The sequence below is a fragment of the Chenopodium album genome, chromosome 10 (genome assembly GCF_948465745.1).
Source record: "Chenopodium album chromosome 10, dcCheAlbu1.1, whole genome shotgun sequence".
Lineage (NCBI taxonomy): Eukaryota > Viridiplantae > Streptophyta > Magnoliopsida > Caryophyllales > Amaranthaceae > Chenopodium > Chenopodium album.
The window spans coordinates 59842829-59867774 of NC_137843.1; the positions used below are offsets into that span (position 1 = coordinate 59842829).

The window sequence follows — 24946 nt, forward strand, 5'->3', positions numbered from 1 at the left end:
AAAGAGAGTTAGAGAGATGGTGAGAAAAGAGGCAGTAGGGGTCTGGGGGAGTTTTGAGGGAATTAGGGTTAGTTATTTGGGCCTTGGGCCTTTGAGGGTATCATTTATTCACCAAAACATAGTGCGTAACAATAAGTGATTTTTCGGATTTCGGATAATCGGATATCCGAAATCCAAAATTTGGATATCCGATATCCGATCCGATATCCGATTTTTTCGGATCGGATATCCGATCCGAAATTTGTTTCGGATCGGATATCCATATTTTTCGGATCAAATACGGATCGGATCATCGGATTTTCGGATTTTCAGATAGTTTTGCTCAGCCCTAATAAAACCCAATGCCTGCAGATTATAATTACATTACTACAACAAAGCTTTTAGTCTCAAAATGAATTATACTGCATTAAAAACCCACATATTATCTAAGGTGAGTGGTATAAAGAATTTCATTTATCTAGGTGCATCATCTAATTTCCACTGGGGAGATTTTAAATTAAAAAAAAAAAAAAAAAAAAAAAAAAAACCAACAACAAATAATACTAGTAATTACTTAAGCCACATTATGAGAATTTTCACGCTTATTTTCTTGGTATACTTTGTTTGCTTGATTGATAATTGATTCCTTAAATTTTTGAATAAAGGATGATAGAACAATGAGACAAAAAGGCTCTTTGAAAATATCTCCACTTGATACATACCAAATGAGGTCACCACCACCCATTTGTTTTCGGATAAACCTTGACAATATTCAAAACATACAAGTATTTTGCATTATCTTGCATTGTATGGTAGGCACTAAACTTAGAGTGCTTAACAAGAAGAAAGGATGAAAACTTTGGCAATCTTTCATCAACAACCCATCTGCATTACAAAACCATCTTTAATTCTTTATGGGATCAAAGAAGCCAACCATTCTACTCTACAACAATAAATAACCATCATTCACTTTATACAAGCTCTTGGAAGTTGCATGCTCAATCCAAAGGATTTGGGGGTGCAAATGACTCAATACAGAAGAAGGCAAATGCACCAAAAAAAGGCTCGAGTCAAGACAACAAAGAAGAAGAAGAAGATGACGATGATAAAATCCCATCGGTTGTTTTCGATAGGATGGTAAGAAGGATCTTGACCTCAGTGGGCGCGCCCATGGTAATTGGGGTGCTGTTGCTAAAACTCTTTGACATATTGAAGGAAAAACAGTTGTGGGATGTGCCTATTTGGGTGCCATTTTTAACAACATTTGTGTTCTTTGGAAGCTCAGTTCTTGGTGTTCCATATGGATCTTTATCAACTAGTTGGGATGCTGAGAAGAAAGGCTCCCTGCTTGGTATTGAAGAAGCCAAACAGAATTGGGATGAGATGTGGAAAGAGGAAGAGAATAAGAATTGATTATGATAGCAAATATGTTGTTTTTGAATATGATTAAGAAAAATGTTAAGTATATGATAGTTTTTCAAAATAAGAGGGTGTTTCGAATCTATCCTACTGTTCTACATAAATTTACATTGTCTCGTCAAAAATAAACACCCCCATTGCAATTGAATCATACTACTCCCAAGCAACAAACTTTTCTAAAAGCTTCTTTAAAAAAAAATAATAAAAAAAAATAAATAAATATTGAAAAACATTGGACCAAATATTTAGCCAAGAAGAAACAATTATGTAGCAGTAGCATGGAGATGATGCATTGATAAACATGATTATTAACATTAGGCATGAAGCCATGAATTAGTAGTCAATAAGATACAACAACCTCGAATACAATCAACACGAACAACACTGGAGATCAGTTGTCTGGTATCTTATTAGCTTTTGAAATATACAAGCCAACTTACATTTAACTAAAGAAGCAGAAGATAACTTACTGCACAGAACATACAGAATTTTATGTCTGAGACCCCAAAAAACCCTCAAATATACAGAGCCTCCCTCCTATACACGAAACCATCAATAGCAAACTGAGAGCTTTACAACCAATAGAACGACATTTCAGCTACTTCTACGAATTTCTCCTATATACACAAAAGGATACTGAAGAAAAACTAGGCTAATCCTATATCCAATTATCAACTGAAAAAGGTCAGGGAAAGTGGTCGTTCATGGTTCGCCCCTTTTTGTGTAGGACATGGCAGCACCGCAGCACTATACTTAGTCTCATCACTTGCCACATACAACATCTCTCATGCCACCAGGAATGCCCTTGTCAGAGTCAATGTCATAAGATGAGAGCAGTCTTCTCTGTCAACGAAAAGAAGGAAAATAATAAACATTTATGATACCAAAAATACCAGTAATCAGATATACATATACGGATATACCACAACCAATAGAGCCCTTAAAATAGAAAAAGAGTTGGTGGGACTAAACTCAATGTTTTTTGTTATAAATCAAAGAACATTGACAGGAACCCAAATAAATACGGGAATACAAGGATTGATGCATCGTAACATAGAAGGGAAAAAGGACCGTTGGTATCAGTTCATATAGCAACCCCACAAAAGCCTTAAAAAGCATTGATATACACACATAGTACTGAAACACCTTGTGTCACACTCATGATGCAATCACACAGGTAAATCTTCGATTGCGCTCATATTAGATCAGCAAGAGTATAACAGTACAGCTTCAGTCACATGTGATTCAGATAAGAGAGTTAGGCCAGTAAAGAAGGCCTGCAAGATAAAAGTTCTCATGCTCAACCCATACAGGCTGTCTTCTCTGTTCCCTCACTTTCTTCCAAGGAAAAATCACTCTGCACCACTTGAACACTTGGTATTACACATGTGGGAAAATTTGTTATCTCCTATTGCACTTCCCACTATATTCTAGCCTCCTACTCAATCCCAAGGGTTTTGATTAGCATGAAAGAAAAATGTGACACTACTGAGATTGTCACCTAGCATCCCAATTACATACACCTGCAGTCTGCAGATGCTTTGAGGTTCCAGAATGATGTCTTACACTGCTCTAAACACCCTCAACTCAGGGCAGGCCAATTACCAAATCAAAGGAGGGTGTTTGTATTTCTAAATAAATTTCCTGGGGAAAGAACACGATACGCTGGTTTTTAGGTCAGATACAAATAACTAAAACACCATATCCACATATAAAATCTAAGGCAGATGTTTTGCAACATATATGGGACAGAAAGAAGACCCATCCAAAAGGGAGGGAGAGAAAGCAACAACAGTGATTTAGGAAAAGAAAGTCGCTTGTAATGCAATTTTTTTTACTTACATGATCCTCAAAATCAGGACTCCTCAAATTGATTGAGAGATTCCTCATCAACAATAATACCTGCAAAAGTTCAAACAAATGAAGTTAAGCCACAATACCAACAGTCCAACATACCACATTTTCTAAAATCAAGACAAGAAACTAAACAGATATTATGAAATACAATTTTTTTTCCCTAATGAGTACTGTGAAAGCAAATGTACAACACGCACATCTTTACATGCTAGATGCTTCCAATCATAAGCACGAGTAAGGTTTCAAAGAAATTGAACTAGGATACAAAAAAAGAGATATGATTATAGAGTTTCTAGGAGTATTGACTTGAAGTTGAGGAGGTTCGCAGTGAGCTTGCACAAGGATTTTCTGTCAGAACTTAAAAATTACTTTTAAAGGATGTGAGATATGGTTTATAAGATAGGCTTTGCATGATGATGTCTGCTCCAGAATCATCTATAGTATTGATATTTAATGGGGACACAGAGGCTGCTTAATGTTCACAAAACTTTCCCAAATTACAGTGCAGTTCCATGGGCCTCAAGGCTCAAACAGGATTTAACAGGGACTTGGAAACTATCAATTGCTTCTAGTCTTCTACTGTCTTTTTATACATTTTGTCATCCCAAATTCCAAAACGACTAACGCTCCAAGTCACAACAAAATTCTTTTTTGGCCAGTGAAAGGTTTCATAGACTTATAACTGTTATAAGTGTACAACTGTACACTATAACCTTAAACACTCAAAAAAACCTGGAATTAAGCATCACCTACAGTCTTGGTCGGCATAGACATGTTAACTCAAGTAGAGAACTTAAATGCCAATGAATTTAAATTTAGGTCTAGCGACATTTATAAATTAAAAGACATTAGAATTTGAAAATTAATACTATTAATATTCAAATTTTTGGTGCAGCACACCAGATGATCTCAAAGAAGTAGTGAATTACAGAGTGATTTTCATTTATGGTTCAGATAAAAAATGCAGGACTTGCTTCTAATTTCTGAAAAGATCTTACATCAGATTCAATAATGGCTCTTGCAAGAACTTAGAATAAATCAATCAAAAATATAGTATGATCTATAGCCTCGAGGGCCACTGCCTGTTGACAGATTCAAAAGTACTTCCCTCCATCGTCTCATATTCTGTCCAAAAATTCTCTGTCACCCAAAAAATATTTCAGACATAGCAGAGCTTTCCCCCATTTATTCCTAGAGTTTCAGGATAATAACTTATGGCCTTTGTAAATCAAATTGGTCTTGGACCTTGCGTCAATTGCAGTCCACTCATTACAAGGGTATAAAGGTACCTGTAAGACTGTAAGTCATCCTAAATTTTAACTTCAACAAGAATGCTACGTCAGTCTTCAAGAAAATACACAACCATAAAATTTAACCTTCAAAAAGATTTAAACTAGGCAGCTTTGATCCAATGTCATTGACAGTCTCACCACTTCATTAGCTCTAGGAAACTCTGAAGGTTATTTACGGACTTTGCTTGACTGCCCCATTTCCCACATTTTTTGAGGTTGTTACATCTGTTAAGTGTAAATTGACTATATAGCCTGATGACGAGATCTTTATTGCGACAACAAACAATTAGCTAAATCGTAGAACGTTTAATACAAAGATGTAGCAATAGATACACAGTTTGCTTCTCAGTAATCCAAAGGGAGTATAAATTGAAAACACTACAGAAAACACTAGTTAGCAAATTACAATACCCTGAAGGCCTGTACAAACAATCCTCTTTATAAAAATACAAAATATTAATCTTCTGCTTATTCTGAATGTTTCTAAAATTAATATTGATGTCTAAAATGGAAAAATGTACCAGAAACAGGACCCAAAAAACTGACATTTCATGATTGCAAATTTTCAGCTTTTGGTTACACTTTCAGTCTTTCAGAGTAGCAGATAATGTATTCAAGCAAGCCACAAATGTGAAAGGGTTATATAGATCACTAAGAAAGGGGATGGCCGGATAGGTGAACTTGGTAATCCTAGAATGACAGATGCCTAGCATGGACATCAGAAGAAGCCATGGTTTAGTCTTTGGACTTGGCCCAGTCCTTTTCCTTAGCCTTTTGCTTGGCCTTACCTTAATCTTTGATATATTTTAGTCTGTGAATGACGTTTTTGTCAAATTCTTGGTCTACTAATACGGGCCTCAATGTTACATGTACCCTTGCCTCAAACAAGCCTTATCCTTACAAATGGAGCATGCACCTAGTTGGAAAGATGCACAAGTACTTAATGCATAGCCTATAATAGGGGTGAAACATAGCTGATTTAAGGTTTGAATGGGGCTATGCCACGTCCTAGAGATTAGATGTTGACCCAGCTTATCAATGGCTTCTGGATATAGATATTAGGAATGTTATATATACCTTGACAATGAGGCATTGACCCAATCCTAATATCAAAGAGCTAAATGAAGTTGATTTGAAGACACGGGAAATTTTATTTTTTTGTTGTGGGGGGTGGGGGGGTTGTTGAAAATGACAAATCTAATCAATTCGTTGTTTGGAAAAGACCAAGCATAAGGTTAATAAAGTAACTACAGTGAATAAGAAAAAGGAAAAAAAAAACATATCAACAACATGTCAATGACAGATAACTGAATGAGAACACACCGTTTCAACATCAATTGGATCCATCTTCTTAAGCCTCTGCATATGACCACTAACTTCTGGGTCAAAGACACTGCCAATAAAGCCGTATACTTGAGCAAAGTCAGGCAGAACTGCAGAAAATGCAACACATACTTAGAATGAGTGCATAATGAGTATATAGAAAACAGCCAAGGACATAGTAAAAAAAACACAGCATACATCATTTTGCAACAATAAAACAAAATCAAACAGACCAGAACTACACTGAAGAGCCTTTTAATATTAACTCACATCAGAGATAGGCAAGACTTATATTTAGTAGATCACTCACCTTTTCCATATAATACAGAAAAACACAAATATAAACAATAAACAAAATATAGTTATGTAGATATGGAACACATGAATGACACTATAGCTTGTTCTATAAAAAGAATAAACCCATACATACAAAATTCCATTGCGTTATTACGTAGCAGCAGGGTTAAAATCATACATTCCTTGTTGTATACAATTCATAAGTTAAAGCACCACATCCCCTGCAACTGCATTTAAGACAGTGATTGCAGCAGTCCCACCGGCTAAAACCCACAAAGAGGAAGAAAGTTGCATCAAGGGGCCATGAACAACCAAACATAGCTATTCCTTTGGCTCATGGTTGTATAAATATACACATACTTATACTGGTGAAGATGAAAGTCTGAAACTAATCACAGACATGCAATTTTCTATGAACTAAATTTCAGTTTTTTAAACAAGAAAAAGTAGAGAATTTATCAACCACCTCTTAATGGTGGAGCATGCTTTACTGCTTCATTCAGTCCACCGGTATTGCGTGCCATTGCTGTGCTCTCAGTACTGCTTGAACAGTTATTTGCAATTGGTGGCACTGGGGGTTTTAATTCACCTGATCAAACAAAACTCAAACAGGTTAAGAACTAAAAGCAGAAAATTCAGCTTGTAGATCTGAAAACATAAAATTAAAAAATTAAAAAATAAAAAGTAAAAGTAAAGAAACCTTTAGCCACATTAGGCTGAGAATTATTGACCCATGAAGATACAGCTGCAGTATTATTAGGATATTGGGGTATTGTAGTAGAATCTGGCCTTTGAAGCCCAGGTTCAAGCAAAAGAGAAGACGATTGCAAAGAACCTGTTGGTTGAGAAACTGATGGACCTGTTACAAAGATTTAAGACAAGAGCTGGCTCACACAGTGTTTTCAAACAAAATGTGCAACAAAGATAACAAAATACAAAATTGGAGATCAATCAGGCAATTCCATCATGAAAATCCTCCACATTAAGGAACCAGAAAAGAAAGGTTAGCTTTGGGGGGGGGGGGGGGGGGGGGGGGATTTCCATATTGCCTTTCAGAAGTGACAAATGCTAACCTATTTTAGGAGCTTTCTGTGGATATGGATGCGCAGCTTTTCGTTTTGGCCTAGGAGGCGGTAGATGCTCATTGCTGCCACTCTTTTGAACCTTCAGAAAATACTTCTGAGCATGACTGCGAATCTGCAGAAGCTACTATCATTATTGTCCTTACTCATAGGGAATTCTCATAGTTTGATAAAACTGAGACACCGCTTTTTAAAAAAACAAAAAAACACTAGTGGTTCATGAAAAGGACAACAATTTTGGCGTTAAACAGTAGGCATTAGTTTCTCATGAACTTCGCAAAAGCTGTTTGTTATACAGCATGAACATTTATCACAGCTGGGAAAAACATTTATTGCTTCAATTATCTAGAAAAGTTGCAATAAATTTACCTGAATAACAGTTTTTGACCCAATAAAAGCTTCAATCTTTTTCCAATCACGGTCAAAAACTCAAAACTACAGAAAGTAAGGAAAAAGAATTAGTACTACATACTTTAATACATTAAACAAAGATTTGAGTGAATATGGCAGAATCACATATTATAGAAATTCAAGCTTAGCTAGAAAGTACAAGTGTAATGTTATTCAAGGGCTTGGGGTGGATAGTTAATAATCTTAATATAAAAGGTCACCGAAAGAAAATATCAACAAACTGCCTGTCATAACACTTATATTAGTTTGTAAGGTTGTCGCCCAGCTTCACTAGTTTCAGAATCCCAAATCAATACCAGGGAAAAACTTCATCCCACTATATTTGGACTAAAATGGTCTATGTTTCTATTGCTGAAACGTGAACCCACAGATTTCAATGCTTTCAACTTAACACTAATGACATCAGGTTAACAACCGAAAAAAGAAAGAATCTGTTCTTTAAAGGTAACCAGGTGGTGGACCAATATTTATCTATGATCAAAAGTCCCACTATAAGTCCAACAAGTAGTTGATCTCATCAATCTCAGAGCCTTCAAAGGCTACTTTTACACTCAATCTCTTCACTTATGTTATTGTCTTACTGATCTTATTTTATAAATACAACAGTAAGTAATCTTCTACTTTTTTTCCATGGCATTACAAAGTTAGATTACCAATTACCTGTTACTTTTCAGTTCATCGCTTACATTACAGCAATTTTAATGACGCTTTACTTCTTAGTAGAAAAATATGAAGGAAATTCAATGTTCAGTATGCTGCTTTTCAAGCTTATAAACTGTTCATATCTTCTACTATGACACGCCTCAAGGATACATACACCTCCTTCATAATTGATATATGAGCAGCCACACCAAGTTCTCAGTCTTCTCACTTTCCTGGTCTTTCTGCTTGCCAGACCCTTCTTACATCACTATTTATTTATTTAATAACAATAAGGGGCAGTTTGATTTGAAGATGAGGAAAGGAAATAACAAAGATAAACGAAAGGAATAGTATAAAAACTCCTTCATTGATCCATCTTGTCTGGGTGGAGAGGGGAAAGAGCTTTAATTCCATTTCAAATTTTCAAGTGCTTGCAGAAAAAGAATAAAAAGGAAAAGCAATCACAACCAGCACTCATCAAGCCCAACATATCTTAATAGTCCCTTTTCCACCACAGACATCTTATCACTACCACAAACCCAACATCACCAAGCCATCACTGACCTCCAGTATCTATGATCCATGCTTCATCACCACCATCTTCCCTCCCACTCTCCACAAAAACTACTAATGAGACCACAAAGTAGCCTTCTTATGGTTGACTTTCAACCCTACTTTTTGGCCAAATTCAAGCATAATAGAGTAGAAAATTTGAAGTGACGAGACCTTTGGATTTATAATTTGGCGAAAACACTACTTGGTAAAGTGATCACGGTGGTAGGTATGTTGATAATAGTGCCGACAATTCACAGTGATTTGGAAAAGTAGTGGCATTGGGAAAGAGGCTTAGTGGCAATGATGTTACGTTGAGGTGTTTGCGGTGGGCGGTGGTCATGTAATGGGCAATGTGAATAGGTCAAGGCTGTCAGTGGCACATATTTTAAGGCCAATGGTGTTGATGAAAGATGGTGAAAGGGTTGAGATCACAAAATGCCTAATTTGAAGAATTCAAATCCCATGGGAGTGTGGGGAAACATGAAGAGGGGCTAAGGAAAAAATATTTTGAGAAGTGAGGAAAGGAGAATATATGAAAATGTCCACCAAACACTTACAAAGGGATTTTAGGTTCATAATTAGCTTTTCTATTCTCAATTACCCTCAACCAAAAAGCCCTTAAAGTATAAAGCTCAAGCTCCTCCCCTCTGAACATCCATCATTAGATGGTTTGAACTCTATGCAAGTCATATATCAAAATCCTAAAAGGAAATTATGGAAACAGGACAGGCAAACATGAAACAAGTGAAAGGAGTTAAATATATATCATTTTTTGAGTTGCAAGACTGCTCCACGATGCAGCTTTAATGGATCACGGTGACTCGGTGACTCATCAAACAAGCACAAAGTTGTGTAACCAAATAGGGACTGAAAAGTGTTTCACTGTTTTGGGGCAAAATCAGCCCACAAAAAAAAAAAAAAAAAAAAAAAACAATTGTCCATCTGCCTTTTTGTCCGGGTAAGTAGGTACCCTCTCCTATTTAGAGGATAAAAAGAGGGCCAATATAATCACAAACGTGAAAGCTTCCTAATTGTCCATGTTGCTAGCTTCATCTCCGTAGCATAAAGAGAAAAATGAGCTGCCTTTCCCAACAAAAACAGCTAATAAACCTAATTGTGTAACTAATTGACCATTTCACAAAAATGCACATTAAGGCATTATCAAAGCATGACCTAAAACCCTTACCAATCAATCTGGAAACATGTTTTAATAACTAACCCCAATTTTTATTGCCCAGTTAGAATCGCATCTTCACGAATTCCAAAGCCATAAATAAATTATAATCGATCATACAACTCACCAACCAGAATCAAGTACCTCCCCCCAATATGCCACAAAATTAGAGCGGGAAATCAAGCAAACATCCAACCAGGGATTCCTCAAATCAGTAAAATTTTCGCGATAACATTGATCATTACTAACTTACAGTAATTAACACAAAATTTCACCAATTCTTCGTAATTCTGGAAAATAGCAGAAATTTTTGACTCAAAAGGCATAATTCTAATTTCTGAGTTTCCTAGCACAATCTAAGTCAATTCAACATAACCAACAACTAATAGAGTAATAATCACTAATAAACCCTAAAAAATATCAATCAATTTTAAAATTACCAAAAAAAAAAAAAAAGTAAACTAAAAAAGCATGAAATTCAACATACAGCTGAAGAGCTTCAAGAAATTTATCGTGCTCAGGTTCAGTCCAACTCTCTCGAGACTTCGTAATCGTATACGGCTTCCTAATCTTCTTACTACTCGAATCGTCCGTCGGAGAAGACACCGTCGCAGTAGCCGCCGTCGCCGGCGATTCCTCCGGCGGCGGCGCCGAGAACGGGTTCAATCCCGGCAAAGCGACTCCATTAGCGTCCAAGTAGAATCCTTCCGGCGAACTAGGGTTCATCGACACCATTAAAGGAGAGGAGAGAGAAAAGTTGCAATAAGATAACAGAAGAAGATGATAGAAGATTTTTTTTTGTTTTGTTTTTTTGATTTTTTTTTTTTAGGGTTGAAAGAAAATAAAAATGATGAGCAGCTGAAAAATGTAGTGTAGGATACTTTATTTAGTAATTTGCTTATTTATATGGTGATATGAGTTTTTAAGTGGGAGTTTAATTAGCCAATGCGAAGTCGACACGTTATTGATTAGTGTATAATAATGTGAAATTTTTGTTAATATTTTTTATTAAGTAATATCTAATGTGTCATTTCATATTAGCCTAAGGTTGTGGAGATGACAAAATATTAGGAATTTTTTTGGTAGGAGAATACTTTATGGCAAAAAATTGACCAATAAGATTGTGACACATATGGGTGAAAAATATCTTATGCTTTGATATCCTTTCTTCCTAGGTGGTCTCTTAAAGGTGGAGCTTAGTCCATCAACATATGCTTGTGTTTGGCTACTTTTTGATCTTGATACAATTAGAGGCCACTTAAACATTGATTGAAAGATGAGTGATTGAGTAAGGTCTACTTCACATTAGTTTGCCTAATTGCCTATACTTTTCACATGATATCTTATCCTCTATTATAATGTATGGTGGGCATTGACTCTACCATTTTTTATGCGTATATACGGTTAATCAAGTGGAGGGTCATCGGCATATAGCGTTATATGTTTATTTTGACCGGATATAAGATGTGATACATCACACATGTTGGGGCAAGTGTCGTAAACCCATCATCTTCAGTAAATTCCTTCAAGTATGCTTGAGTGTATAATCAACGTTGCAACAATAAAAATAAAAATAAAATCAAAGAAGTATGTGTATAATTTTGCTAATTCGTAATTGTTAGAAAGATTTGTATGATAGATATACCTTCTCCCAAATTCCCAATCACAAGGTGGGAGTTTGATCCTTATCAAATCCATCTTTATAGTTGACTACTCTTGTGTAAGGTTTTTAGTTTTCCAATTGAAATCTCAAGTTTTTTTTTTTTTTTTTTTTTTTTTTTTCCAGGTTCAAGATTTTTTTGGGTTGATTTTCCATTGTCTTCCCCTACCTAGTCAAGACTAGATTTTTTTGGGTTGATTTTCCATTGTCTTCCCCTACCTAGTCAAGACTACAAGTTGTCAATTGATTTGAAAGAAGTTTTTCCTCTTTATAGAAAATTAGTACTTGCATAGTTGTATTACCTAATTTAACCACTATAGTGTAGGCAGCTAAGTTTCTTTGCCCTTTCTTCTTCTTACCATTACTACTACTAGTCTACTACGGACTATGGAGTACCATACATCGGTATGTTGTTTTAATTATTTCATTTTGATTTTCAATTTGTTTGACAACGCACGACTCTGAGCATTAATATATATTTTGTATATTTAATTATTTTGAAGTATAAGTTATAAAAATATTATATCAATTCATTTAGAAAAAATCCAAATATATTTAGCACTTAAATTTATTTTCTATAATAATAAAAAAAATATCAAAACGAGCTTCATAAATCATAATCAATGTTAAAATTCAAAACATTATGATTTTGCATCAATATTTTTTTATTAGAAAGCCCCCCTCAATCCTCATGCTCCTCACGAGGGAAACATCTGATAAAGAAAAATTCCTAATGTATCATAAGAAAATAAATAAATGTACCTTTTGTGCTTAGACCATCATCACTCATGGTATAAAAATTTATACCATCCCTCTCTCTCTCTCTACCACTTTCTCATTCATCCACATTATCTATACTACAATACAATATACTTTCTCCAAAAATCATCCCACCCATGGTATAAAAAAAGTTTACCACCACACTTTCTCTCTCCTATTTTGTATTAATAATACACTTAATTTAATTATAATTATATTTCATTTTATTATTGGAAATAACTAATTAATATTTGTAAAGTTGATTAAATAAAATAAGTAATTTATGTATTAAAAAGTGAATTTGAAAAATAAAACTATATCAATATGGGTGTCTATGTGTAGCTCTTGAAAAATTTTGAACAATGGTAATTTTTTACTTTATAATTTTTTCTCAAAATGCAATTGAAAAAAAAAATAAAAGTACATGATAACCGGGCCACATGACGTGACTTGGTTGGTTCATGTTTCACGGGGACCAAAGCAATTGTTTACCATGGAATGGTATATAGTCTAGGGGTGAGCATGGGAAGGGTACCCGAAAACCAAAATCACTAAAAGTGATACCCATAACTGAAACTGATAAGTTCGGGTACCCGGATTTTCGGATCGGTTATCGGGTACCCAATAAGATATCCAATAATGATAATTAAACTTAATTATGTAGTTATTATGATATAATTTACAACTAATTAAAAACAATACCATATGATCTTGACCAAATTATTAATAATATTACTAATCATTGATATTATAAAGTGATTATGAAGTAAAGTAAAAGTTTAGATTTATATTAATAGATTTAAGTAGGGAAAAAAAGCAAAAAAAATGCTTATCGGATCAGATCGGGTAACCGTTAATTTTAAAATGATAACCATAACCATACCCGATAACAAATTATCGGAATGGGTACCCGAACCGTTATGCTTATCGGATCGGATACCCTAATTTTCGGAACGGTTACGGATCGGTTTTTCGGGTTTTCGGTTTTTTCGGGTAGTTTTGTTCAGCCCTAGTTTTGTTCAGCCCTAGTATATACCACCAATGTAGTAAAAAATTGCATGTTTTTATGAGTTTTTACATCGTGGTATAAAATTATACCACGAGTGATGATGCTCTTATGAAGTGCATTTAGTCTGTACATTATTTTCACCTCAGTGGTCTGTTTATTGATGTCTAATGGGTCGAATAGTAGAACAACCGTGGGCTCCCAAAATTTTTGTTTACCTTTTTTAGCCCAACTTGAACTCTGTCAAAGCATATCCTTCTCCTTGAGCCCAATCGTTATCCTTGAGCCTACAAGGGAAAAACAGAAACAGGAAACTCAGGTCCCAAATCCATGAGTGGGAATGATACTGATTGTGCTAATATACTTTGGGAGGATCAAGTAAAACCTTGTTTTTGTGTAACCATTTTTTAGGATGTGTAAGTTTATAACACACACTTACACACGTGGTTGTGGTCGATAGTAGTCATGCCATCGAGAGAAGTCTATTTCTCGTTTTAGAGACCCACTAATAAAGCTCAAAGTGAAGTTTCATCTTAAAATCAAATGATAATTGTAGCAGTCTGTTTGCTTTTATCGCAAACTAACCCATGAGCATAGTCTTCTAAGAAGCTCAACTTAATCTAAATAGTTTTGTTATATTACTCGTAGACTCGTAGTACATGTACTCAAGCTAAAATGAATGACATACAAGATACAACTACGAGTTCTACAAATGGAAATTTTAGCTCACAACGTTATATTACCTGTGCTAAAACACTAATGAAAATCAACGCCTTTTCAATTCTTAGTATTCACAGAGTACTCCGAATTTACATCTACTCCATACAAAGTATCCCATGCATTAATTACTAGATAAATTTACATATTACTCATAGGAAAGTACCAAAACTTGGGAAATCTCCCAAAAAAAAAAAAAAAAAAAAACCTAGATCGAACATTGACTGGAAAGTCGTGGTAGGCTTAATTGTATATACTCCTTAAGCATAGCACATGAATATTGAGTAGTGAGTACATGACTTATTATTGTGATACATGATCTTACCAGCATAACTGGACAAATTTTGAGCGCAACTACCGGCAGTACAGCACACAACAAGTGAAAATTCGATTAAAATTATCCAATTGGGGAAAAAAATATAATAAAAATATTTTTGATTGATACATACTTATTTTATGAGGTAACAATGTTGATTAAGTTTTATAATTCAACCAATAGCCAACATTTCTGGGAAAAAAAATTGATGTGTTGATTGCCATTGTCACCATACAAAAATTTGTTATAAGTGTATATAACTCCGTATAAGATTATACTGTATTAGTTTAGTTAGTTAAAGCCATACCAAAGACAGCAGAAATAAAACATTTTTACTTTATTACCATAGAATACACAAGTATGAGTAATTTTTAGTGAATCACATAAGTATAGTCCAACATGGGTAATTTGAGATCACACCATTTGCTCTCGACAAGATCATATGGTGATAACACGTGTTATTGTTAGTATGTCTTTTAGTATACAGTTATTGATGAATACTGAAGTTATGAAAGAAGAAGGCAACAAAGCTTCCCAAAGAAGGCAAGTAGAGGAAAAACGGCACCACATCCAAGATCTAACTCCAATCTACACGGCAAAAGGGTTTTTATTATTGAGAGTCGACGGTGGATGGTACTTATACGAGTACACTAGTCGAGCCCACTGCTTTAAATTCCTTCATTTGGTTGACTCACTATTGACTACATCTCAATATAAATACACTTCCTTCTTTTATTTATTACGTATAGTAACTCTTTCTCTTCTCAAACTCTTCATCTTTCTCTTAATCAATCTAGGAACAAATTCTACAACACTTCAACGCAGATCTCGGATTACGACTCTCCTTATCAATAATGAAGGTATGTCATAAGATGCCATTTCTTTTTATTTCTTCCCTTTTTTTGGTGATTCATCATCAATTCATTATGCATCATGTTATATTATTATGTATTATTGTTATTACTTCCTCTATCCCAACTTAGTGGTTAGATTTATGCTCTAGTGTCTAATTACTCGGTCCCACAAGATCCTGGGATTGATTCTCACACTCGCCCTTGTGAATCTCTAAACTCCAAAAAATAAATCACGACCCAAGGGAATAGTACTTTTAGAATTGTGATGATTGATGAATGTATTATTTTGATTTCCCGTTCTCAAATCTCAATATAACAATAATAATAATTCTCTTTTAATTGTTCTATAGACTAAACTCATTATATACTCTATAGTATTATGCTACTTAATTAATTACTATTGCAATCTTGCTATATACAAGTGTGTTGTTTTAAGGCTAATACTACTTTTTTTGTTGGACCATTTAGAAAGTGGTGTTGAAATTGGATGTTCATGATGAGAAGTGCAAGCAAAGGGCAATGAAGATGGCCTCTTCTGTTACTGGTATGAATAGTTGATTTATTTCCTCAATTCTAATTTATCACAATATCATATTCGTAACAGTAGTAAGAGTGTCTTAATTTGACTAGACTCAATCTGAATGACTCATAACCCAAATATAATTAAACGGACTTGATCCGAATAATCTAATTAAATGAATGGTGAGAAAAGTGTATGTTGACAAGCTAATATTGAATTTGTAGGGCTTGATTCAATCTCAATGGACATGAAGGAGAAAAAATTGACACTAATAGGAGACATAGATCCAGTAGCATTAGTGAGTAAACTAAGGAAAGTGTATCATACAGAAATTGTCTCAGTTGGGCCTGCAAAAGAGCCCGAGAAGAAAAAAGATGAGCCCAAGAAACAAGAGGACAATAAGAAGAAAGATGAGCCCAAGAAACAAGAGCCCAAGAGTCAGGCCCAAGTTGGTGAGGTTGTAACGGGCTTTTACGCACCTCCCTATTATGTTCATTATCATCCTGTTAGCAATCACAGTGTGGAAGAAAATCCAAACACTTGTGTTATTTGTTAAATAGTTTAATTTTCAAAGCTTGTTTAGTCATTTTATGAGTTTTGCCTTGAATTTTAATTGGAGTGTGGTAGAGATGCTTGATGTATAGTTATCAGCAATAAGCCAATAATATGTAAGGTATAATTGTATAAAACATAATTTTTCTAGTTAATGAAGGGTCATTATCTATTATATGTATTCATTATTTAAGTTAAGCACTTAAGCTATTCCACTTAAAAGACATGGAATCATTGTTGACTTCTTGTTGTGAACTTGTGATTTGTGAATGATCAATTGCATAATTACATGTATATCCTCAAGGAGCTTGAATTACAGGTATATTATGCGTATTATCTTAATAAGTTTTGGACATCTTAATAAGTTTTGGACAAATAAAAAGGTCGTGCACGTGATGTGTGAAGTTTTACGTTTGTCAATTCACATTTTTTTTTTATAATATTAATAGATTTAATCATCTGTTATGTAGTAAAACTTATAAAATGTTACAATAATAATTTAATTTGGAAGTTGGATCTAGAGATAAATTCTTTCAAATTAAATATTCTAATTAGGTTTTTGATAAATTAGGTTGTATTACTATGAAAAAAAAGGCTAATTAATGATTAATCTTACTCTTGTACTCTTCCTCTTCCAAAAATGGAAAAAACTAATTTAAATATTGCCAAAGTAGTTCTTTTTTTAGTCTTAACCACTTCCTACATGCATTTAATTTGGAGTCATTGTAAAAATGTGACAATGTAGTCAATGTATGAAACATTAAAACCCCACCCAAGACGTTTGATCACCTAACAAATAATGTTCCACTCACTTTTCCAAGTTCACACTTGTTGTACAAATTGTGACAATTTACTACTGTTCTCTGTTAAATATGCCAATAATCGATTTTAGTCTTTTTAGTAAATTATATTCCATTTCCCTATTTCGCAATCAACTTAATTAATATGTGATTTTGCATGATATTGATGTCTCTAATTAAGACATTCTTTAAGAATTTTGACTATTATCTTTAATTATGCACTACCAAATCGATATTCAAGTTTGGAATTGTGTGTTGATAAGAATCTAATGAGGACAATAATTCATTTGATGCATGATGTGTAATAATACCCATACCAAATTATCAACTATCTACTACCTCCGTTAAATATTAATTGGAAAAAAAAATTATATTTTATATCTCATAAATAATACCCTTTTGTTTAATTAATATTAAATGGATGAAGTATGAATAGTATGATCATTGAAAAACAAATAATATTGTTAAGATATAGAGGAAGTAATGGACTAGTAACATCAAGTAGTACAAGTCTTTTTCAATCCCCTTAGTATTTCATTTACGGTATATGGAGTTAATGAGTTATATACTTCTTCTAACTGATTAATTAATTTAATTAATTATCAACACATATAAAAGTTCTCGTATAAACAGTATAAATATAAAGATACAATGCATGGTCTTAGCTTCTTAATGTATATATACGAAGCACTTCTTCAAAGTATATTTGACTAAATAAGATCTTGTTCTTTTAAGCAGCTGTGATCTGCTCTGATCACAAACTCAAAAAACAAGGCTTACTTTAGAAAATACGTATTTAGTTGGTGAAAACAACGTGCTAAAAGAATTATATTCGTGGTTTTATATTACTATATATTAAGGGTAAACTATGTAACATTATCTTACCATGAGTTAGTTGATGAATACTAGAGTACTCCCTCCGTCCCAAAAAGAACGACCCATTTGGGTTGATTACGCGGGTATTAAGCAAGTTAAGTAAAAATAAGTAAAGTATATTGGAAAGATAAATTTACATGGGGTTTGTAAAAAAATAGAGAGAGAAAGTAATAAAATGACATGGAAAATGAAATTTTTTATATGGGGAAGCTAATTTTGCACAAATATTGTTGCAAATTGGTGGTGTTTAAATGCAAATGGGTCATTCTTTTTGGGACAAAGTTTTGGCCAAATGGGTCGTTCTTTTAGGGACGGAGGGAGTAGTAAATAACATATTAATGCATGTCGTGGTAAAGGAAAAAAGGTCAATATTGATGGCTTAGGAAAAGGAACGACTAGAACGTAGGCAAGGGGCAAGAAACTTCAAGACAGAAAATGAGAAGACTTTGACGCATAATTCATTGACGACTAATGTTGACCATGATGAAGTCATCGTTTCTTCATTAGGCAATTTGCATTTATACGCCTCTATCACGTATATTTTGTGGGACATACTTTGATTATTACTTTTAATTTGTATTCGCAATTTTGTAAGCACACTACAAATTTGTTTTACACCTCTAACACCTACTTGTATTTGATTATTACTTTTTCAAGTAATTCATGCTACGATTGAGATATGCTATAACACAAAACGTGCATAACTGCTTAATGTTAAGCCAAGTAGGTAACTTAAATCGATCCCCTAACATGTCAAAATAAGTGATTACGGACGTTGAAAAACTCAAATCTCACATAGAAATCAAAACCTTAAGTAAGCCTGATCTTAACTAATAAAGCAACTTATAGCAAATAAACAAAATCAATAATTTACAAACTAATCAAATCAATACGTAAGTGTGTATTTAAAATAAATACTACCTTCGATTTTTTTTAGTTGTAACTTTGAAATATTTTATATCTCAAATAATATTCCAAAATTGCAAAAAAAAAAAAAAAAAAAAAAGTCAAAATCGGAGTTAGTATAAATAAGTAGGCGAAAAAAGTTACTTGTATAAGTCTAATTTAGAGATCACATTCATGAATCATGATCTGGTTATCACTATAATCACCAAAAAAAAAAAAAAAAAAAACCAAAATACGACTAAAAAACAAAAATTAAAAATGACAAATTGACGAAATTGGAAGCTGCCATTGGGCTCACCTGATTAGCCTGACACGCGGCATTTCCACTATGACAGTACAAAGGTAGATTAAAACAAGGCTTACAATAAATAAAAAAGACTTGGCTTTCATTAGTCAGTTGACTTGGTAAGTGGTCTTGATTTAATTTCCACTTTCTCTATTCATATAAATATTGCACATAATTTGTTATTCTTCATACTTCAACACTTTCATTTGTTAACACTTTCTACTCTCTTTTACAATATCATCATTTTAATTTCTTTCTAAAGTGTAAAATTCTCCAATCAAGTAAGGCAAAAACATAGCAAAAATGCAGGTTAGATCTCTTACCTTTTAATTTTGATGCTTTGTCTTTTGTCTAAAGACGCTTTTGTATCTATTAGTGATATTCTTTTTTTGGTTCTCGTCAAATAGATTAAATGCGACTTATAATTAACACTTACCTCTTTTCCTATATGTTTATTGTCAATATAATAAAATAATTCTTACTTCGTATTTTTTCTTATATTTTTTTTTTCTACAGAAATTGGTGCTACAATTGGACGTCCATGACGATTTGAATTGCAAACAAAAGGCTCTAAAATTAGTCTCTTCTATTCATGGTAATTCTATACGTCCCAAAATAACTAGCTAGCTTTTCATAATAACATGGCATTTGGTTTTTTTTTTTTTTTTTTTTTTTTAATTTTTTTATTTTAAAAAGTCAAATACTTTTTTATTCAAAAAAAAATCTAAAATTGGGTTTAAATTTTTTGTAGGGATTGATTCAATCTCAATGGATATAAAGGCAAGGAAATTGACAATAATAGGAGACATGGATCCTATAACAGTGGTGAAAAAACTAAGGAAAAGATATTCATCTCAAATAATATCAGTTGGGCCTGCAAAAGAGCCTGAGAAGCCCAAAGAAGCGCCCAAAAAACCCGAGGAGCCCAAAGCTGGAGTCCCAGTGATTCAATATGTTCATCCAATGCAAGCCCATAACTTTGGGAGTAACACCTACTACATTGATCCATACTATTCTAGATACAATGGTTATGCTTATGCAAGAAGTGTGGAAGAAGACCCAGTTGGATGCGTCATTTGTTAATTATGGTTGGAGTACTCCCTCTGTTTTATAACGATGTTTTTGATTTTTTTTTTTTTGGTTAGATATATTCATTATTAATTAATAATATTAAATAGCTCTGATCTCTCCTAAGTTCTAAATAGGTGAATAACATTGATCAGAAAAGTAAATGTGGATTACGTATAGCGGTATAGGTGTAACTTATTATTATTATTATTATTATTTATTTTATGTAATTTTTTGTAAGATGCTAAAACTTAGCACATTTGTTTCCTTCAAAGATTTGAAAATTTTTATAATAAATATTCCTATTTCTATTAAACTCCATGTCCAATTGTTCACTAATATGTAAGGAGTAGTTGTCTATAAAACCCACCACGAAACAGCTTAACTTTCACCTCTATATACCATTAACAGACAGCCAGACACTGATGTTAAAAACTAAAAAGTGTAAGTTTATCCGGCCTTCTATCCATTCTCTTTAAAAATACATTAATAGTTAGTGACTTGTGTTAGTCGATCTCAAATTATTTTGAATTACTGAAATTTTTATTTTGTTGATCCACATCGAACTTGCCTTTGAAGTGGTTTTTTTTTTTCCCTGTACTAAACTATTTCGTACATACTCGTTAGTCGTTACTATGTTATGCGAGCAGAGTTTTCAAACTTCTCAAGCGAAAGTTAGATTAAGTTGACAATTTGACGATGCAGGTCATTTTGTCATTTGCAATTTAGCATGACACTATGAATTCCTGATTTTTGTGGATACATTTAATTGTTACATGCAATTTTGCATGGAACATGTGGCCATTGAAATGAAAATAACTCGGGCCTATTCTGATTCATTGAAAACAGCTAAATTGAAGTGAACTGAATAGAGTTGAAATTAATGGTTTATGAGAGAAGGAAATTATGAACTGAAGTGAACTAAACTAAAATTAAGCTGAACAGAATAGGTCCCTTAATCATTAATTACATTAAACAAATCGTGCTTAGCACGAGTTAGAATTATGGGGTATTTATATATAAAAACTTAGTTATTAGGCAAGTACGGAGTAGTAATGTTTAATAGCAGCCTAGCAGGTCACACTCACACATATAAACAACACAAAGTCTTATATGTGGCTGGCCACACCGTGTGGTCAACCATTATAGGTAGGGGTGTACACAATATAACCCGGACCTGAAACCCGACCTGATCCGGACCTGTTTGGACCGGACCTGGACCGGACCGGTAGATTCAGGTCCGGTCCCGGTCCTTGAAAATCAGGGATTCCGGTTTCAGGTCCGGGTCCGGTCTAAAACCGGGGGTTTCAGGTTCGGACCTGAAACCTGTAAAGATGCTTTTTTTCTGTAAAATATAAATACTACCTTAACTTTCAACCCTAATTCTAACTCTCAATCTTCGCCTCTCTCTAATGCTCTCCTTCTCACTTCTCTCCCTTAATCTCCCTCAAGTCTTCACCAAGCCACCGGTGACCATTTTACCACCACGAAGACACCGGCGAGATGGTTATCCACCATCTTGGCACACAATTCCAACGAACTGTAGATCCGCAACCACCTCGCGCGACTCTAGAGATTGTGACCACTAGATCTCACGACTTTAGCAACCGCGACCACTAGATCGCGCGACTCCAGCGACCACAACCTCTAAATCGCGTCGGCGACAGCAGCCACCAGATCGCACATCGTTCCCCCTCAATTACTCGCCTCACGGTCTACTACTCTACTCCTACGCAACCACCTGCTTCAAAGGTGGCATATTTGGTGAAAATTGTGGTGTAGCTGGTGTCTGCTTGGTTGCTTGATAGTGCATGCTCTTATTTTTTCTTTTTCATTTTTTTTAATTTTGATGTTAAATCTGAATTGATACAGAGTATTGAAACTCCTTTGTAATTATGTAAGAGTAACTACAGTAGTTGATTTTGTCAGTTGCATTTTTCAATTTTCAAATTGATTTTTTTAGTAAAAAAATAATAATAGAAAAATCAGGTCCCACTAGGTCCAAAACCGGACCGGACCTGATTTTTCAGGTCTGGACCGAGACCGGACCTGATGATTCAGGTCCGGTCCCCGGTCCTCAAAATATAGAGATTCAGGTCCCGGTCCGTTCAGGTCCGGGTCAGGTCCGGTCCGGTTTTGGACCGGTGTACAGCCCTAATTATAGGGATTACTTTGCTAGTGTAATAGGGGTTACTTGATCAGTTTTAAAGGGGTTACTTAATCAATGTTATAGGGGTTATTTTAAGTGGTCACACGGTGTGACCGGCCGCACACGAGCTGTATAAACAATGCATGTACAATAGGGATTTCCTAAAAATTATTTCTACTTACCTTTTTTTTTTTTTTTTTTTTTTAATTTTTTAAATATAATCGGTACGCAAACAAAGATACCATTGTTTATTACTCCTACTCTCGTAGTTTACTGGAAAAATTTGAAGAACAATACTCCGTATGAGTTTAGCTGGTGCATGTGCCCATTAGACCATTACTCGTCGTATATCATATGATTCATATCATATTATATTATATTATAATCCGTACTAAAACAAGTAAAGAATTATAGGTTTGTTCCTTTTCAAAAAAAAAAAAAAAAAAAGAATTATAGGTTTGTTTTTAAGTGAACTACCATCATTGCATTGCATCATCGATGAGTCAGCAAATGCATTTAAGTGAACTAGATTTTTTGTTTTTTTTTTTTTTTACAAACATGGGACTCATCAATGAGTCAGCAATTGTATACAAATATTCCATCCGTTTTTAAATACTTGTTCCATTATTCTTAGACACGCATGTCGATGATAATCTTTGATCACTAATATCTTTAATTAAAAATAAGTATAAATTCTAACAATTGAAAATTAATAATCTATTCATTGAGATAATTTCAACAAGTACCCACAAGACTATATTTTTTCTTATGTATAAATCACAAATATGAGTCAAAGTAGGATAAATGAATAGTACAAAAAATAGAAATGGAGCAAGTATTTAAAAACGGAGTAAGTATAAAACAAATTCTCTAAACCCGACTAAATAAATTAAAAAAAAAAAGGAAAAATGAAAATTAATAATCTTGTTGAAACCCATTGTAGCCCCCTTGTGAATGTCGCACATTGGAAAAAGAAAAGAGGTGGTTCCACTTTATAAGGTAAAGGAGTTACTCTTACTATTGTCATTTTTGGGTGTTTAGAGAGTCACAAGACGAGTGATGAGAATCAATCACAAGAACTCATGGAATCGAACGGGATATTCTAACCATTCAAGTTATCTCTCACTCTTTAAAACTTATATATATTATGATAGTATTGATTAATATAAATTTAAAAATACTACATGAATATGTTTTTTCTTACATATTATTCACAAAAGATGGTGAATAATGTATAAGTCAAAGCGGATCAACTAAAAAATAACCCTTAAATATATATTATTCACAAAAAATGGTTAAAGAAGAGGTGGTCAATAATATACAAGTCAATGCGGATCAACTAAAAAATAAAAGGAGGAAATACAAGGATAGGAAATTATGGAGTACATTATTCCCTTTTAGGAATGACAAGCTCAACATTTAGATTCTACTCCCCCCGTTTTTAAATACCATCTCCCTTTCTTCGTGCGCGAAGTTTTAAGAGAACTTGGAGAAAGTAATAAAATAGGGAGGTAGTGAGGTTTGTGGAAGAATAAAAAATTGTAAAAAGCAAAAGTAAGTAAGAGAATTGGAGGAGAAAGAATATGAAATTAATAAAATATTATTTATGTTAGATCTACTTAAATTAAAATATTGTAAAAGTTTTTCATATAAGAAAATGAAATAAGTATTTAAAAACGATTGAAAATAAAAAGTGAAATAAGTATTTAAAAACGGAGAGAGTATTTCAAGGAGTGTTTTGCCTTGGCGGAGCTTAATTTGGAACAAATAAATTTCCCTGCTAACGTTCCAAAGAAAAAAAAAACCTCATTTAGATTCTATTCGTACTTCGCAGCCTGGTTAGTGGTTACAGACTTACAGCAATCCCTGTAATGACCATAATACTCGTGGATAATTAACACATTTGGGAAAAAAAAAAAAAGAAAAAAGGTTAGACACATTGGAAACTGCGAAATTTCAACGTGGCATATGAATGACGTAAGAACAGCGCATGCCCAACGAGTAAGGACTAAGGAGCAATAAAATAAAATACTACGTTAACAGTTATTTGCAACATTTACCAAAAAGGGGTGCTAACTATTATTTGCAACAAACTTAATTCTTTCCTATTTTAGTAACTTTTTTCTGTCAAAATGACTAAAATACCCTCATTTAAAAATTATTAGCACATAATATCACACATAATTACACAACATTATAACCTTAATCTAAATTAATTATCTTTCTCTCTCCTCCTCCATCTCTCATTTCAGCTCTCTCTCCTCCTTCATCTCACAATTCATCTTCTTCATCTCTCATCTCTCTTCAAACTCTAATCCATGTCACTAGTGGGTTTTAGATCTGGTTATTCGTGAGTGGTTTGCTTGATTCTTGGTCGGATTTGGTGGCTTGTGGGTGGATTTGCAGGTTTGTGGGGGTGGTCCGTGGGTAGATTTGTTTATCAGGT

General features: G+C 33.8%; 2 protein-coding genes and 2 pseudogenes across 3 annotated transcripts; 3 read left to right on the forward strand and 1 right to left on the reverse strand.

Annotated features, from left to right (window-relative positions):
* The first annotated feature begins 829 nt into the window (after positions 1-829).
* On the forward strand, positions 830-1481 carry LOC145562752 (uncharacterized protein PAM68-like pseudogene; annotated as a pseudogene).
* Positions 1482-1762: 281 nt separating this feature from the next.
* LOC145562754 (protein REVEILLE 6-like) lies at positions 1763-10897 on the reverse strand (annotated as a pseudogene). Its single transcript, XR_014094447.1, has 8 exons — positions 10515-10897; positions 7619-7684; positions 7241-7364; positions 6868-7026; positions 6634-6756; positions 5871-5980; positions 3241-3300; positions 1763-2241 (listed from the first exon to the last, which is right to left on the reverse strand). The product of XR_014094447.1 is annotated as a protein REVEILLE 6-like (transcript).
* A 4324-nt stretch (positions 10898-15221) lies between these two features.
* LOC145562753 (heavy metal-associated isoprenylated plant protein 39-like) lies at positions 15222-16618 on the forward strand. The gene is made up of 3 exons (XM_081623125.1): positions 15222-15349; positions 15812-15887; positions 16088-16618. Exons 1-3 carry the CDS (start codon positions 15344-15346, stop codon positions 16417-16419), a joined length of 414 nt encoding a protein of 137 aa, XP_081479251.1. The 5' UTR covers positions 15222-15343; the 3' UTR covers positions 16420-16618.
* Positions 16619-19437: 2819 nt separating this feature from the next.
* On the forward strand, positions 19438-20576 carry LOC145564395 (heavy metal-associated isoprenylated plant protein 39-like). Its single transcript, XM_081624705.1, has 3 exons — positions 19438-19592; positions 19800-19878; positions 20035-20576. The coding sequence occupies exons 1-3, from the start codon at positions 19587-19589 to the stop codon at positions 20364-20366; spliced, it is 417 nt and encodes a 138-aa protein (XP_081480831.1). The 5' UTR covers positions 19438-19586; the 3' UTR covers positions 20367-20576.
* Positions 20577-24946: the final 4370 nt, after the last annotated feature.